This window comes from Aythya ferina, assembly GCF_964211825.1.
Source record: "Aythya ferina genome assembly, chromosome: Z".
In the NCBI taxonomy this organism is placed as follows: Eukaryota; Metazoa; Chordata; class Aves; order Anseriformes; family Anatidae; genus Aythya; species Aythya ferina.
This window is the reverse complement of record NC_140299.1, coordinates 3,375,742-3,388,434: the sequence shown is the minus strand read 5'-3', so window position 1 is coordinate 3,388,434 and position 12,693 is coordinate 3,375,742. Positions and strand designations below refer to the sequence as shown.

At 41.0% G+C, this 12,693-nt stretch overlaps 1 protein-coding gene across 3 annotated transcripts in view; it reads left to right on the top strand.

Moving 5' to 3' along the window:
• Positions 1-12,693, top strand: part of ARK2N (arkadia (RNF111) N-terminal like PKA signaling regulator 2N) — a 43,104-nt gene that overhangs the window by 7,974 nt on the left and 22,437 nt on the right. For all 3 annotated transcript variants that reach the window (XM_084503735.1, XM_084503736.1, XM_084503737.1), the window contains exon 2: positions 6,723-7,539. In XM_084503735.1, coding sequence (XP_084359861.1) covers positions 6,816-7,539 — 724 coding nt within the window. In that variant the 5' untranslated portion in view covers positions 6,723-6,815. The remainder of the gene's footprint in view (positions 1-6,722; positions 7,540-12,693) is intronic.

Sequence of the window (12,693 nt, the reverse complement as noted above, 5' to 3'; positions counted from 1 at the left end):
AAATCTGAGTGAAACTCTTAAATTTTTAGGAACAGGTAGTGATAAAAATATGCCCTCTGCAATTTATGGAGTAGAGAGTGCTGTAGACTTTAGATCACTGTGCACTTGGAAGAAAGACAGTTATGCTCTGAGGAAGAAATGGTATTTTAGAAGGGTAAATGTGTCTTTATCTGTATGCTAATGGATTTATTTTTACAAGGACTGTGATTTTTGTGGGATTTTGGTGCAGCTGGTGAATGTTTCTGCAAGACTCTGTCAACTTGTAAAGTAACCCGTAGCTGGTAGTTACTTTATTTTTATTTGTACAGTTTATTTTATTTGGAAGAGGCAGGAAATGTGCATTAAACATTAGAATGCAAAGACCAGTATTTAAACGTAAAACCTTGTTTCTTATTAACAATGGAAAATGTTGCTTTTAAAGGTTTCAAAGGATGCTTCCCAAACCTTTGTTTAATACATATGCTTGTAGTTTTTATTCTGCCTTGAATAATTTGTATAGCCAGCCTGTTGAGCCCACAGTAGGAGCAGCCTATTTTTAACCTCGGTTTGTTTATGCAAAACCAGTTGAAACAGAGCATTACTTTAATCCTTTCTTCTTTTGTTTCACACCTCAATTCTCTTACCACGTCCCTTGCAGAAAGGGTCCTATTCTTTAGGGTTGCTACCAGGCCTGATTTATGAATCATCTGATAAAGAGCCAACTCCACTCCCAGAAATGTGCCTTAGGTAGAATTGTATGCTCGTGAGTCAGCTTCAGGGCAGCATTTTCAAAGGAACACTATATAAATTACACAGTATCCATGCGGGGGTGGCTCAGTGTTATGAAAAATCTGCTCTAGAGCATCGTGCACGCACATCCACACAGCGCTGAGTCAACTGTCTTGAGTTAAATTGAGTCCTGGTTGCACTTGTGTTGTTTGAAGAGCAGAGGTATGTGTGACACTTAGAGGGAAATAAAAGGCATGTGCTAAGAATGTGCGGTATCCCTGGGGAGGAGGTGGAGGAGTACAAAAGACAGCAGTTGGGAAGTCCAGAAAGCATCACTGCTTCCTTGTCATCATGCAAGTTACGTTTTTTTAGTGGTCTAATTCTGTGGATTGATTAGTTTTTAATTACTTAGGCATTTTGTTGTTGGGCACGTCCACGCTTAGTGTTAGTAGGAGAATGGCACTGATGAGCTTGCTGCATTAGGAAGCCTGGTTAGAGTAAAAAAGAAGGCATGGCAAACACGTGGATACACCTGCAAAGGATTTAGGCAAACATTCTGAAGTGGCCAGTCACTGCAACTCCACATCTCCACGGTCGTGTGACTCTCTGTCACAAGTGGGCATAACTTTGGTGTTTGCCCAAGTTACTGTTCTGTTAGGATGAATTAGTCTTGGGTGTCATGGTCAGCTCCTCAGTATCCAGGTTGTGTGCTGCTCCTGCCCTCCCCATCTCCCCTATCTTTAGGTAAGTGCTTGATTCAGAGCTCCTGCTGCTCTTGTCAGAATGTTTACATTTTTTACTGTTTAAAAAAAAAAAAAAAAAAAAAAAGACTCTTTTACACAGTTCTGTTGGGCTAAGCTGTATACATTTATCTATAACTTGTTTAGCTCTTACTCCATCCATGCTCAGTTGCTTTCGGTAAAGAGGAGATAATCCACTGCTGATGGAAATCATTGTTTATGGAAGTTTCAGCCACTGTGTTCTTTAGGTCCATATAATTGTAAAACCATTTAGATGAAAACTGGAGCTGTAAGGTGTATTTCCTCTGGGCAGACTGCTTTAGTTAGCTCTGTTTTCTAAATAAGTAACTAATCTGCAGCACTGCAGTTTAACTTTTCATTTAGCTAGTCACAGACTGTACATTTTCTGCAAAACTGTACATTTTCTGCAAAACTATAGGTACCGTTTCTCTTTTTTCAAATTATAGCTTGTGAATGAATGGCTAGTGGTGTGAGGAGGTGGGTTGTTCAACCTTTTTTTCTTTCAATGCCAAAATGGCATTCAAAGACAGTATTTTGCTAGATATATATGTATATTTTTTAATGTAAGCAATTGCTGGAACTGGTGTAAGAACAGTCATAAGCAGGGAGAAGTGATCTGCTGCCCTCTGGGTAAGAGGACATTGTGGAGTCTGTGTCAGCGGAGGTTTTCAAGATGTACTTTGTTCTAGGTACTCTCACCTAGGCTCACTTTTCCAGGTGATCTTTGGAGGTTCCTTCCAGCCTGGGCTGTTCTGTGAAATGTGCCAGGAGTGAATTAAAGGCTCTGCACCCAGAGGTGGTCAGGCACTGCGACGGGCTCCCCAGGGACGTGGTCACAGCACCGAGCCTGGCAGAGCTCACAAATCATTGGGCCAATGCTCTCAGACACACGGTTTGATTTTGGGGTGGTCCTCTGGGGACCCAGGAGTTGGACTTGATGATCCCTGTGGGTCCCTTCCAACTGAGGATATTCTGTGATTCTATGCTTTACGGTGACTTTTAAGAGCAAACTGCTGTGAGAGGCTTACTTCTTCTGAGTCTGTCGTACCCACAGCTGCTGAGGGAGCGCAGGCTTCATTCTTTATCATGAATCAGTTCAATAACACCTAAAAAGATGACGTACAAAGAAGATGAGGCTATCATGATGTTTATTAAGTATGTCAGGCTTTATCATTTGTTTTGGGTGAAACTCATTTCCTACTGACATGGCAGGATTTACAATTCTAAAGGACATTTGCTTTGCTGAAAGCAAAACAAAAATGTTTTGAAGGATGCACATGTGGCCAATTATTGATTAAAAGCATCCGTACTGTCCTTGGTACAATTATTTGTGCAGTAGAATATATTAATAGCATAAATTCCACAATAGTTGTTCTTCCGGAACTACTAATACCTCTGTTCAAATTTCTTTTTTGGGGGGTTTTTAACCATTTTTTATCTTCAAAAATCTCAGAGCAAACCGTGCTGTGAAGGAAATACTTGGCAGTCCCCCCTGTGGGGATTTGGAACCTGTGAGTTCAAGGTGTGATGAGATCAAACAGCAGGTAGTTTTTTGTCAGGTTTGTTTTTATCTGAAGGGATGCTTTGTTCCATGCCCTCCCTTCCCTAGTCTTACTGCCAGCTCTGGCAGAGAATTTCTTATATTTTGTGTATTTTGTGGTGTGTGTGTGTGTGTTTTTTTTTTTTTTTGTTTTGTTTTGTTTTGTTTTGTTTTGTTTTCCTGCTGAAGTGAATCTACCCAAGAAAGGCCGAGCCAGCTTTGGAGCAAAGGAGGGAGCAGGACTGCCCACTCGTGAGCAGGGGGTAAAAAACATCTTGATGAGAGGCAGCGAGCTGTGAGACTGGCTGGGCTGTCTCTGCTCGTCTGACCTTTGGAATCCTCCTGACTTTCTTCACAAAAGTGCAGTTTTCAAAGAGAGCAAATTGTCTGCTTTTACAAACGAGTCCGTGACTTGAAAGCACTTCTCGTGTACAGGTAGATGTTTAAAGGTTTCCACGTAGTGGTGCTTGCTGTGTGTGGTTGAAAAATAAAATAATCTGTTGAAAAAAGCTAGCCTAGGAGTTTTTATAGAATTGCTTTTTTGAGTCGATATCTGTGCGTCTGAGAAAGGAGAGTGACATTTCTGAGCAATATCTAATTAAGTATCCATCTGTGTCTGTAAGCACCACAGCTTATTTTTCAGTGCTATGTTGTTCTCGTTTAAGAAGAAAACTGTTCTTTTTCTTGTGTTACTTTGAGATCACCTTTTCTAATGACATTGCAAGAAAAGAGAGTGACAAGAAAGGACGGGCGTTTTTCAGTACAGTCTATTTCTCTTTATGATCTATACATTTCTCCAATAGAGCTAAATCAATGTTTTTTTTCTTCTTTGAGATGTGACTTTCCTTGGCATAGATATTTTACCCCCACAGTCTGCATTCTTCCCTACAGCAAAGTCTGTTCGAATCACGACAAACCTTCTTCCCCCAAGATAAATGTGCAGTTTTTTATGCACAGTAACACCAGAATTCCTGCAGATGAAGCTAGGGATATCACGTAAGCCAGCAGGGCAGACTGGAGTCCGTGGATGAGGAGGCTGCTGGATGTCCTTGATACCATCTCTACCACCCGTGAAGACTCCTGGTGCCTGAGGGAGGCTGCTGAGGACAGGACCAGGCTGTGGCCAGCCCGATCTCACGGGTCCTGCTCTGAGTGGGCAGGAGCTGGGAGCAGAGAACTTCGGAGCAGACCCGTTGTACAGAAACTGTCCTGTGGTTCTGTGACTCTCTGTATTTGGGTTGTTAAAGCTCAGAATTTTTATAAAATTCTTGCAGCGTGAGTGAAAAGAGGTCTGGTGCGGTTTGAGTAGTCAAAACATGATCCTGCATAATAATAAAAGGCTTTATTTTGGATTTAGACTCTCAGCAAGGTTGCAACATGTAGATAAAACATAATATTTGTTTTTTTTTTGTCTGATAGACCAGCAAGATGGAAGGTCAAGTACTGATGTCTTTATGTTCCCTTTGGGGCTTGTGAGTAGACGATGTTCCTGGGTAGGACACTCATGAGAAAAAAATCCCTGGTCAATTTGTGCCACCCTTTAGCTCTGTGTTGGGCTCCCCTGACCGAAAGGGTGAAGGGTACAGAAGCTGTTCTGTGGTTACTAGCTTGAATTTTAAAATGCATTTCTTTTGGCCAGGCTATTATTCTTACTGTATGTATTTGAGCAACCAAGTTTGTTCCTGCATGAGTAGAAATCACATTTCAAAGTTCCTAGGAAAGGTATTTTTCTGTTCAAAGTGTATTACCAAGCAAAAGCTGGGAGTTGCACTAGCAGATACAGTACATACCCCGCTGTGAGTGGCTTGGCAAGAGTTATATATTCATCAGATCTCTGTTCTGCTTTCATGTCTCCTAGGAACATTATTTGGTAATGTAGATTTGCAGATGATATATGTAGGAATACTGATTTTATTACAGCGTTGGGATGCTGTTGTCTCAAAGGTGTATTCGTCATGTGGGTTTGTTGATACTGGGCTGTGGCCTGGTAAATAAATGGGCTCTTACGTGATATTTATTACCTACATTAAATTACCATCTCCAGAAATTCTTCTTTTAAGTTGGTTTCAAGAGAATTTTTCTCAGTGCAAATATTGGGAACATTTTTCTCTCTATCTATTTTCCTTTATTTTAAACTTACTCTATTCTTGTATTTTTTTACGTGAAACGGGGTTTCTATTTGTTTTTTTGTTTCCTTTTTTGTATTTAGTATACCTAGAGTTGTCACCTGTGCCTTTCTTCTGTTGTCTGTTATTAACTAAGTTTTCTTTCCTTAGCTGGTGTTTCCCATATTTATTTTCATAAATCTGTTGCATCATCCAGCATTTCATTCATTTGCCTGAAGGAGACACGACCTCTACTTTAATGTTCTTTTGAAAGTGAAGTTTTGAAGTGGGTTAGGGCAGACAGCACAACCCAGAGCATCTTGAACCAGGGAAGCAGCTTCACTCTGTGCTACAGGCAGCAGCAGCATTCACGTACAGGCAGCTTGGGATCGATGGGGAGACAAGAAGGATTGTCAGGGCATAGAAAAACCTCTCTGACCCATCTATGCTCTCTTAGGCTGCTCAAGTGCTATTTGCCCTTGCCTGCAAAAATGCCATTTTAAAATAGTAAAGCTTAATATTGCTTTTCCTTATGTGTCTATGCCTTTTTTTTTTTTTTTTTTGAAGTGCCATAGTGCCATAAATTTGTTGTTTTCTGTACTTCTAAACCCATGAACCATTTGTTCCATACAATTAATCTGCGAGCGAATGCGGTAACTTCCTTCGCTTTTTTCTTGCATTGAATTCCAAATAGAAATTTGGGTTGAAGGCAGAGTGTGAAAAATTAAGATAAAACGATAAATATTGTACTGCTGAAATTTTATTATTATTTTTTTTTAATTCCCTGAAGGTGCTCTAAGTGCTGCTTAGTTGATAACGTGCAAGTTATTAATCAGAAAAATAGCTTGTTTTTTGTACTTGTGCTGAAGCAATGCAATTTATTAAATTATAATTTAAAGTAAAATAGCGGTGTGGGTGGATACTGTTTGTCACTTCTAGCCCATACTACTTTATGCTGTTCTCCTGGCAGATTTAAGAGAAACTAGGTCAGCCTGTAGGTTCTTGTACCAGCAGGACTTGTACGGGAGCCTTTCAAGGAGCACCGAGTGGTGTTTTAGATGCTCCTGATACATCTTTACACATGGCTCACGTTGGTACTGTAAGTTTTATAAATTATCTTAAAAACATTAGATTATAAAGTTTGGAGTCCTGATCAATTGCGAAGAGATTTCTCATAAAGATGAAAACTGGACAGTGTTCTGGGCTGTCCGGGCAGATGGCTACAAGTCTGGGAGTTTTCGCTCTGGCTTTGTTCATAGGTACTAAAGTTCTTTGTTAAAAGGTTTAAAGGCCTAGGTAAAGAACTTTAGTGTATGTTGCTCATAAGACACTGGTTTAAATCTTTGTAAAGGAAAAGTAAATATTTTTGTTTTCTAATTGTTTTGATCTAGTGAGGTAAGCCATGTTTACAATGTGTGCAGTGCTGCTTTTCTTAAGTGTGTAAAAGGACGAGTAGATTGGTGTAATGGGATGAGTTCATTAGGAAAAAGTAAATGGGGGGGAAAAAAAGCAGTATGGTACTGAGCAATGCTCTCCATGATTGAAAGCAACAAGCTGACTGAGAGAGTTATTTGGGTAAATGATTCTTACTGTTCTGTTCTTGTGCAGGCTGCTGTGTTGCTGAAAACCGTATCTAGCTGACCCAGTCTTCCAGTCCGCGTGCTCCATGCTTTGAGACCAGGAGAACCTCGGCGTTCTGAAATGAAGATGGAGGCGGTGGGAAAAGCAGAAGAACTTCTCGATTCGGAAGTTCCTCCAAAGGCTTCCGAGAAGCAGGAGACTGCTCCCGATGAAGACGGACCTTTAGAACTGGAGCCACATCCTCAGAAGGACAGTGTGCCCGCTGCCTCAGACTCCGCAGTGCTCTCTTCGATGCCTTGCTTACTGATGGAACTGCGGCGAGACTCCTCGGAGTCTCAGCTGGCGTCCACGGAGAGCGATAAGCCAACGGGTGGTCGAGTTTACGAGAGTGACTCTTCTAATCATTGCATGCTTTCCCCTTCTTCCAGTGGGCATTTGGCTGACTCAGACACGTTGTCTTCCACAGAAGAGAATGAGCCCTGTCAAGCTGAAGCTGCTGTAGAGGGAGACCCTTCGGGGGTGTCTGGGGCTGCAGTTGGGAGGAAATCCAGGCGATCCAGGTCCGAAAGCGAAACTTCAACAATGGCTGCCAAGAAAAACCGCCAGTCTAGCGATAAGCAGAATGGTCGAGTTACCAAGGTAAAAGGTCACCGAAGCCAAAAGCACAAAGAAAGAATCCGGCTGTTAAGACAGAAGCGGGAGGCAGCTGCTCGCAAGAAGTACAACCTGCTGCAGGACAGCAGTACCAGTGATAGTGACCTGACGTGTGACTCGAGCACGAGTTCATCAGATGATGATGAAGAGGTTTCAGGGAGCAGCAAGACAATCACTGCAGAGATACCAGGTAGAGGATGTTTTTTAAACTGAACTGTAACGCATCTGACATCGTTTCTCAGCTGTCATGCTAAGTTAGATGAGTGACACTTGAGAAAAACCAGAACTGCAGCTCTGTAAATTTGAAGACTGCAGTATATTAACAAGATATGGGCAAACTTTAAAATCTGTTCTGAGGTTTCATTGCACTTTTGCATACCAACAAAGTGTAGAAATGGTTAATTGGAGGAAGGACTATCTTTGAATTCTGGAATTTTCAGATCTCTTCCTTTGTAAGCCTATATGAATTCATGTCAGTGCTGTTAAATCCCATTAGATGGTGATAATCTAATAAATACATTCTTAAGATAAGTGGCCAGCTTTGCTTTAATATATTAAGACCACAGCTCTGCAGCTGTGTTCGAAATGACATGGCATACCTCTTGCCTGTGTTATAGTAAGGCCCTGTTCACTACTGCACTTACACTGTGCTTTCAGCTCTCCATTTCAGTGCATGACAAACCTACTTAGCCTTATTGTAAATTCTTGCAGGTTGCTGCTGGTCACCTATTTTGGGACAGAAATAAGAATTTGTTTACAGAGGTGCCCAAGCTGTTTCCAAATCTAAATTTTCAGCGTTTTAGACAAATCTGTTACCATTTTCCTATGTTGTAAGGATCTATAATTTCTATATTTTTGATTTTCCCAGACATCCATGTTAAAAGATGGGAGGCAGCAAATTTTAGGGGCCTTCTTATGATGTTATTAGTGAAAGAAAGCTGGATTCTTCAAATTCTTGTCTGCTGAGTCTTTGTTATTTTTATTAGCCTAAGTGCCATGGACAGGATTTTGTGTGAGCTGCTCTTGCAGAATATTATACCACAGAACCACCATCGTATGGCAATCAAAAATAAAATCACATAAAAATAAACTTTTTGGCTTGCCAATTTTTACTGGGTTACATGACTTTTTGCCTTCTGTGCTAGAAGCTTTTTTGGAGATAAGTTTAAGCTTACATAAGGCAAGAAGACCAAAAGGAAAACTGCAATAATTAATATTAAGTTTCCGAATTAATGTTTGCTAGAATAGAGTTATTTAAAATATTTGTATCAGATTTTACAAATAATGATCACTGTTCTAACTGGCTTGGTTATGGTGAGCGATCCTGCCACCAGGAGAACTGGCACTTTTCCCACATACTGCTAGGAAGCAGGTTGCACAAAGGAAGTTAATGTTTATTATTGGAAAGTCTGGGAAAGGCATAATCCTCCTATAATTATTGTGCAGTAAAATTTTAATAGAGACTCTAAAATTATTTTTACCATTTTAGTAGCTAGCCAGACCTCTAGCTTTCATAGTTCTGTGCCTTTTTACTTACTCTATTTACGCTTTGCTGGGCAATAAGACCTAATGTAAAGCCTGTCCTGTGTAAGAAAACTTTCTTTCATTGAGTTTTGGGACAGCTCAGCCCCTCTACTCCCAAAACAACCCACCCACCCTCAGTGCAAAATCCCTCAGGGTACACTGCTTTCATTTTTTTTTATAAAATTATAAAGTACCTTGTGACCCAGAAAGGTACCACCTGGTATTTTCAGATCTGCCCAGACTTCTGACTTGCAGTGCTGAGATCTGAAGGCACACCAGGGTACTTTTCCGTGTCAATTGGCTTCTCAGTATTTGAGCTCCAGGTCTCGCCATGAGAGGTGTGCAGTGAAAAGGTCCCATTGTGGCTGATGGAAGAACCTGTCGATTTCATGATTATTAAACCAAAGCCTGATTTTACCTGGGTTGCAAGACATGGGAGTGCAAAACCCACCTTGGAGAACAGTGACCTTTATTTATTTGGAGGCTGTTATCACGCACCTGGCACCAAATTACATTTAAGACAGCAAAACTTTTGAGCTGTCCTTCTGTGACTAGGCACAACGTGTACCTGCCAGATTGCAGTTTTCCTTTAAACAGAAACGACGTTGGTTTGTGGGCAGCAGTCTGCTAGTCCGAGGGAAAACTATCCCCTGCAGAGATGGGACAAGGGCGGCCAAAAACGCCTCCTGCACTTGTTGCAGGCTTTGCAGGCACTGCAGAGCTGTGGGCTGGGGGCTCCCAGCACCCCCCCTGCAGTGACAGGTTCATGGGCCCTCCTGTTGGGATGGGCAGAGTGGTTTAGGTTGTTTTCCTGAACGGACAGCTGTTTTAGTGCACTTAGCTTTGTGCTCTAAGCTTCCTCAAAATTTTGGGGAGGAATGAGTTGTTAGAAGATAATACAGGGTAGCAAAGCATTGCTGGAAATCTGAAAATACAGGGTTAGCCTAAACCTCGTGGATGCTAGTGAGAATTTTCTCACTGACTCAAGCAGTTTGGGCTCTATTTCGTTTAATGCCATGATTTTTGAATTACTGCAGGTGAGGAATAATTTTTTTACATATTAATGATTGAGCCTCTCTGTTGGCAGTAGGGTTTTACCATGCTATAACAAAAACTAGATAGCATTTGCTTTGGGCATAGGAGGATGATCTTCAAGTCCTAAAATAAATTCTTCTAGACTTGCTGCTATTGAAAGGTTTCCCTTTAAATGCTTTCAGATTTGATCATGCAAGTTAACTCTAAATGATATTGGCATGAGAGCAAGTCTGGAAATCAACGTTTATTTCTTTGGAAGAAGGAAAGGGTTTTTAAAAAATTTAAATATAATATGAAAAGATGGTCCTTTCACCACTGTTGTGCTTCCTACAACTCAAGAAGAGGTCTGAATTGAAATAGGGATGACTCACGTTCTAGGCTTTCAAAAATCTGTAGTTCGAAGTACTGATCTTAAAAAAGATGTTGCAGCTCATTTGTTTGAAAAAGAAAAAAGGATTTTTAATACACAGAAATCTGAAGAGAGGAGCACAGTGTGCGTGAGGGACTCTGAGCCAGTTTACTTCCTCCAAAGGTTAGTGCACAGAGCTAGACTGAAGCATCTTGCAAGGGGTGAATTTTGTTGGAAGAATGATAAGCATAGGGAAAAATCGGAGTGATTTGGAGTCAGTTCCTCCTTTGGAAGGGCAGGATAGGAAAATGGCTAGGTATTGTCCACCAGTGCTGATTGCAGTGAAGATGCAGCATGACTTCTAAACTGTTATGTTGTCTGTTTTCCTAAATTAAATGACTTTGGACGTGGTCATTATTTGGGTAGTTAATTAACAGATCCCATAAAGAGACAACAGGAGTTCCATAGGTGCTGTTCTGCAGGTGATAGCGTCTTGGCTGACTTCTAAAACTAGAGCTGCAAGCTTGCAGTTAGCAAGGGGACCAATTTGATAAACGCTAGCTTTTTAGTATTAATAGAAATGCATTTTTAGACTTACTTTTTTTAAACACCAAAGGCCACCAGTAAATGACAACCAAGTAGGGTATGTTATAAGTAGAACTGCAGGGGAAGCCTTTGAAGCAGATTGGTTTGCTGCTGCTGTAAATTGTAGGTATGCTATAAATGATGCCTTTTAAAAAAAAATGACATTACAGGGTAATGTATATTTCAGTACATAGTCTCTTTTAGTTTACAAAACAGTTTTGTCAGCTTTGACTGTGCTAATTCATTCTTAACTTTAAAAGCCTGCCTATATTGTATCTCACATATCACTGTCAGCAGTGGTTTTAATTTAAATTGCAGTTAAAACTTAGTCAGCGTTACTTAAAGGTGTCAGCTGTTAAATCTGTGGAAGTCAGGCTGCTGCTTAGTCCTTTTGTCTTGGGATAAGTTCCCTGACTAAAGAAGAGTAAATACAAACGTATCAGCTGTTCAACACTAGGAGTATGTGAACAGAAATAATACTTTTTTCAGGGGGGAAAAAGATATTGAATATTCAAAAGGAGCCACATTTTAGGAAAAAGGTACCATTTTACTTAATTATTTTTAGTTAAATGCTATCAAAAGAGACGAAAGGTAGTTACTATAAAGTGATTTATTTTTGGGCAGTGGACCTGAATGATGAATTTCCAGCATGTCTGAGAGAGAAGACTTCAGAAGCAGGGTTTTTAATAGAAAGTCTTTGCCCCTCAACTGGAAGCCTTGCTACTGCTGAAAAGTAAAAAGAGAGTAACCCCAGGCTTTGTTTAGCTGTTACTGAAGGTCTTATGTATACCTCATTTAAATAGCTCCTAAAATGAATGTATTGCTCAAGTGATACTGTAATTTCGTACGCTCAGTGGAATCCCAATAAAGAGTTAGTGCCTTAAGCTTTTATTAGCGAGTATGCTTAGGTTGTGCAATGATTTCTCTCCCTCGTAAGATATTTTCTATTATTCTTAAGCTAGAGGATCCTGCGAGTTTCGTATTTATGTACTAAGTTGTCAGTTTATATAGCTGCTTTGTGTAGTTAACGTGGTGCTTGTCTCCTTGTGGACCACCTTTAGGTGACGTTCCTGCGTTAGGCCAGCATGCACGCATTGGTTATTGCTTATCAGACAGGTGCAAAGCCTCACCTTCTTGGGGCTTTGTTGCTTCCTAGAGGATTCCCGAGTGAACTTTAAACTTAAAAATAGAGATACCGCTGCCTTCTCTTGGTAATAAGCAGAGTAAAATAATGAGGATGGCCTTGCATTCTTGCTGCTGAAGCTCTTCCTGAACATCCCAAAGTCACGTTAACCATCCTTTTGATGGATGGAAGGAGAAAATCCTCCTTCCAGCTATGCCCAGCCTGTTTTTAGCACTGGCTAGGAGGAGTTTCGTGAGAAATGCCGCACGGCCAGCCGCTGGCTCTGCAGGTGAATTAAGGGCACGCTTGTAGCCGGTGCGAGGTGAGCTGCTGGCATCGGCATCATCACGCTGACCCGATGCAGCCTGTGGGCTGTTCCTCTGATGGAGCTGGGTTCTGCTGTCAGACCTGACAAAAGCTGCTTTCACCTCGTGTACTAGCACAGTGTCTGTGTGTCTTTCTGTGCTCGTGTCTGTGTGTTTGTGTCGTGTATTCTCTTCATCGGTGTTCACTATTTTTTCCCAAAGTTAAACCAAGAGCGGTAAGATCTGGGCTTGGCTGCTCTAGATGCTGCAGTCACTGCTTCAGCTTTTATCTCTGTTATTTGTGTACGGTTTTGTGTATGTCCATGATAAAAGGGTTAATCTAGCTAAGCAAAATGCATATAATTGTTCAGGTTTATCATTTAAACAGTGGCATCTTGGACCACAGCTTAACAGAAGTAAACC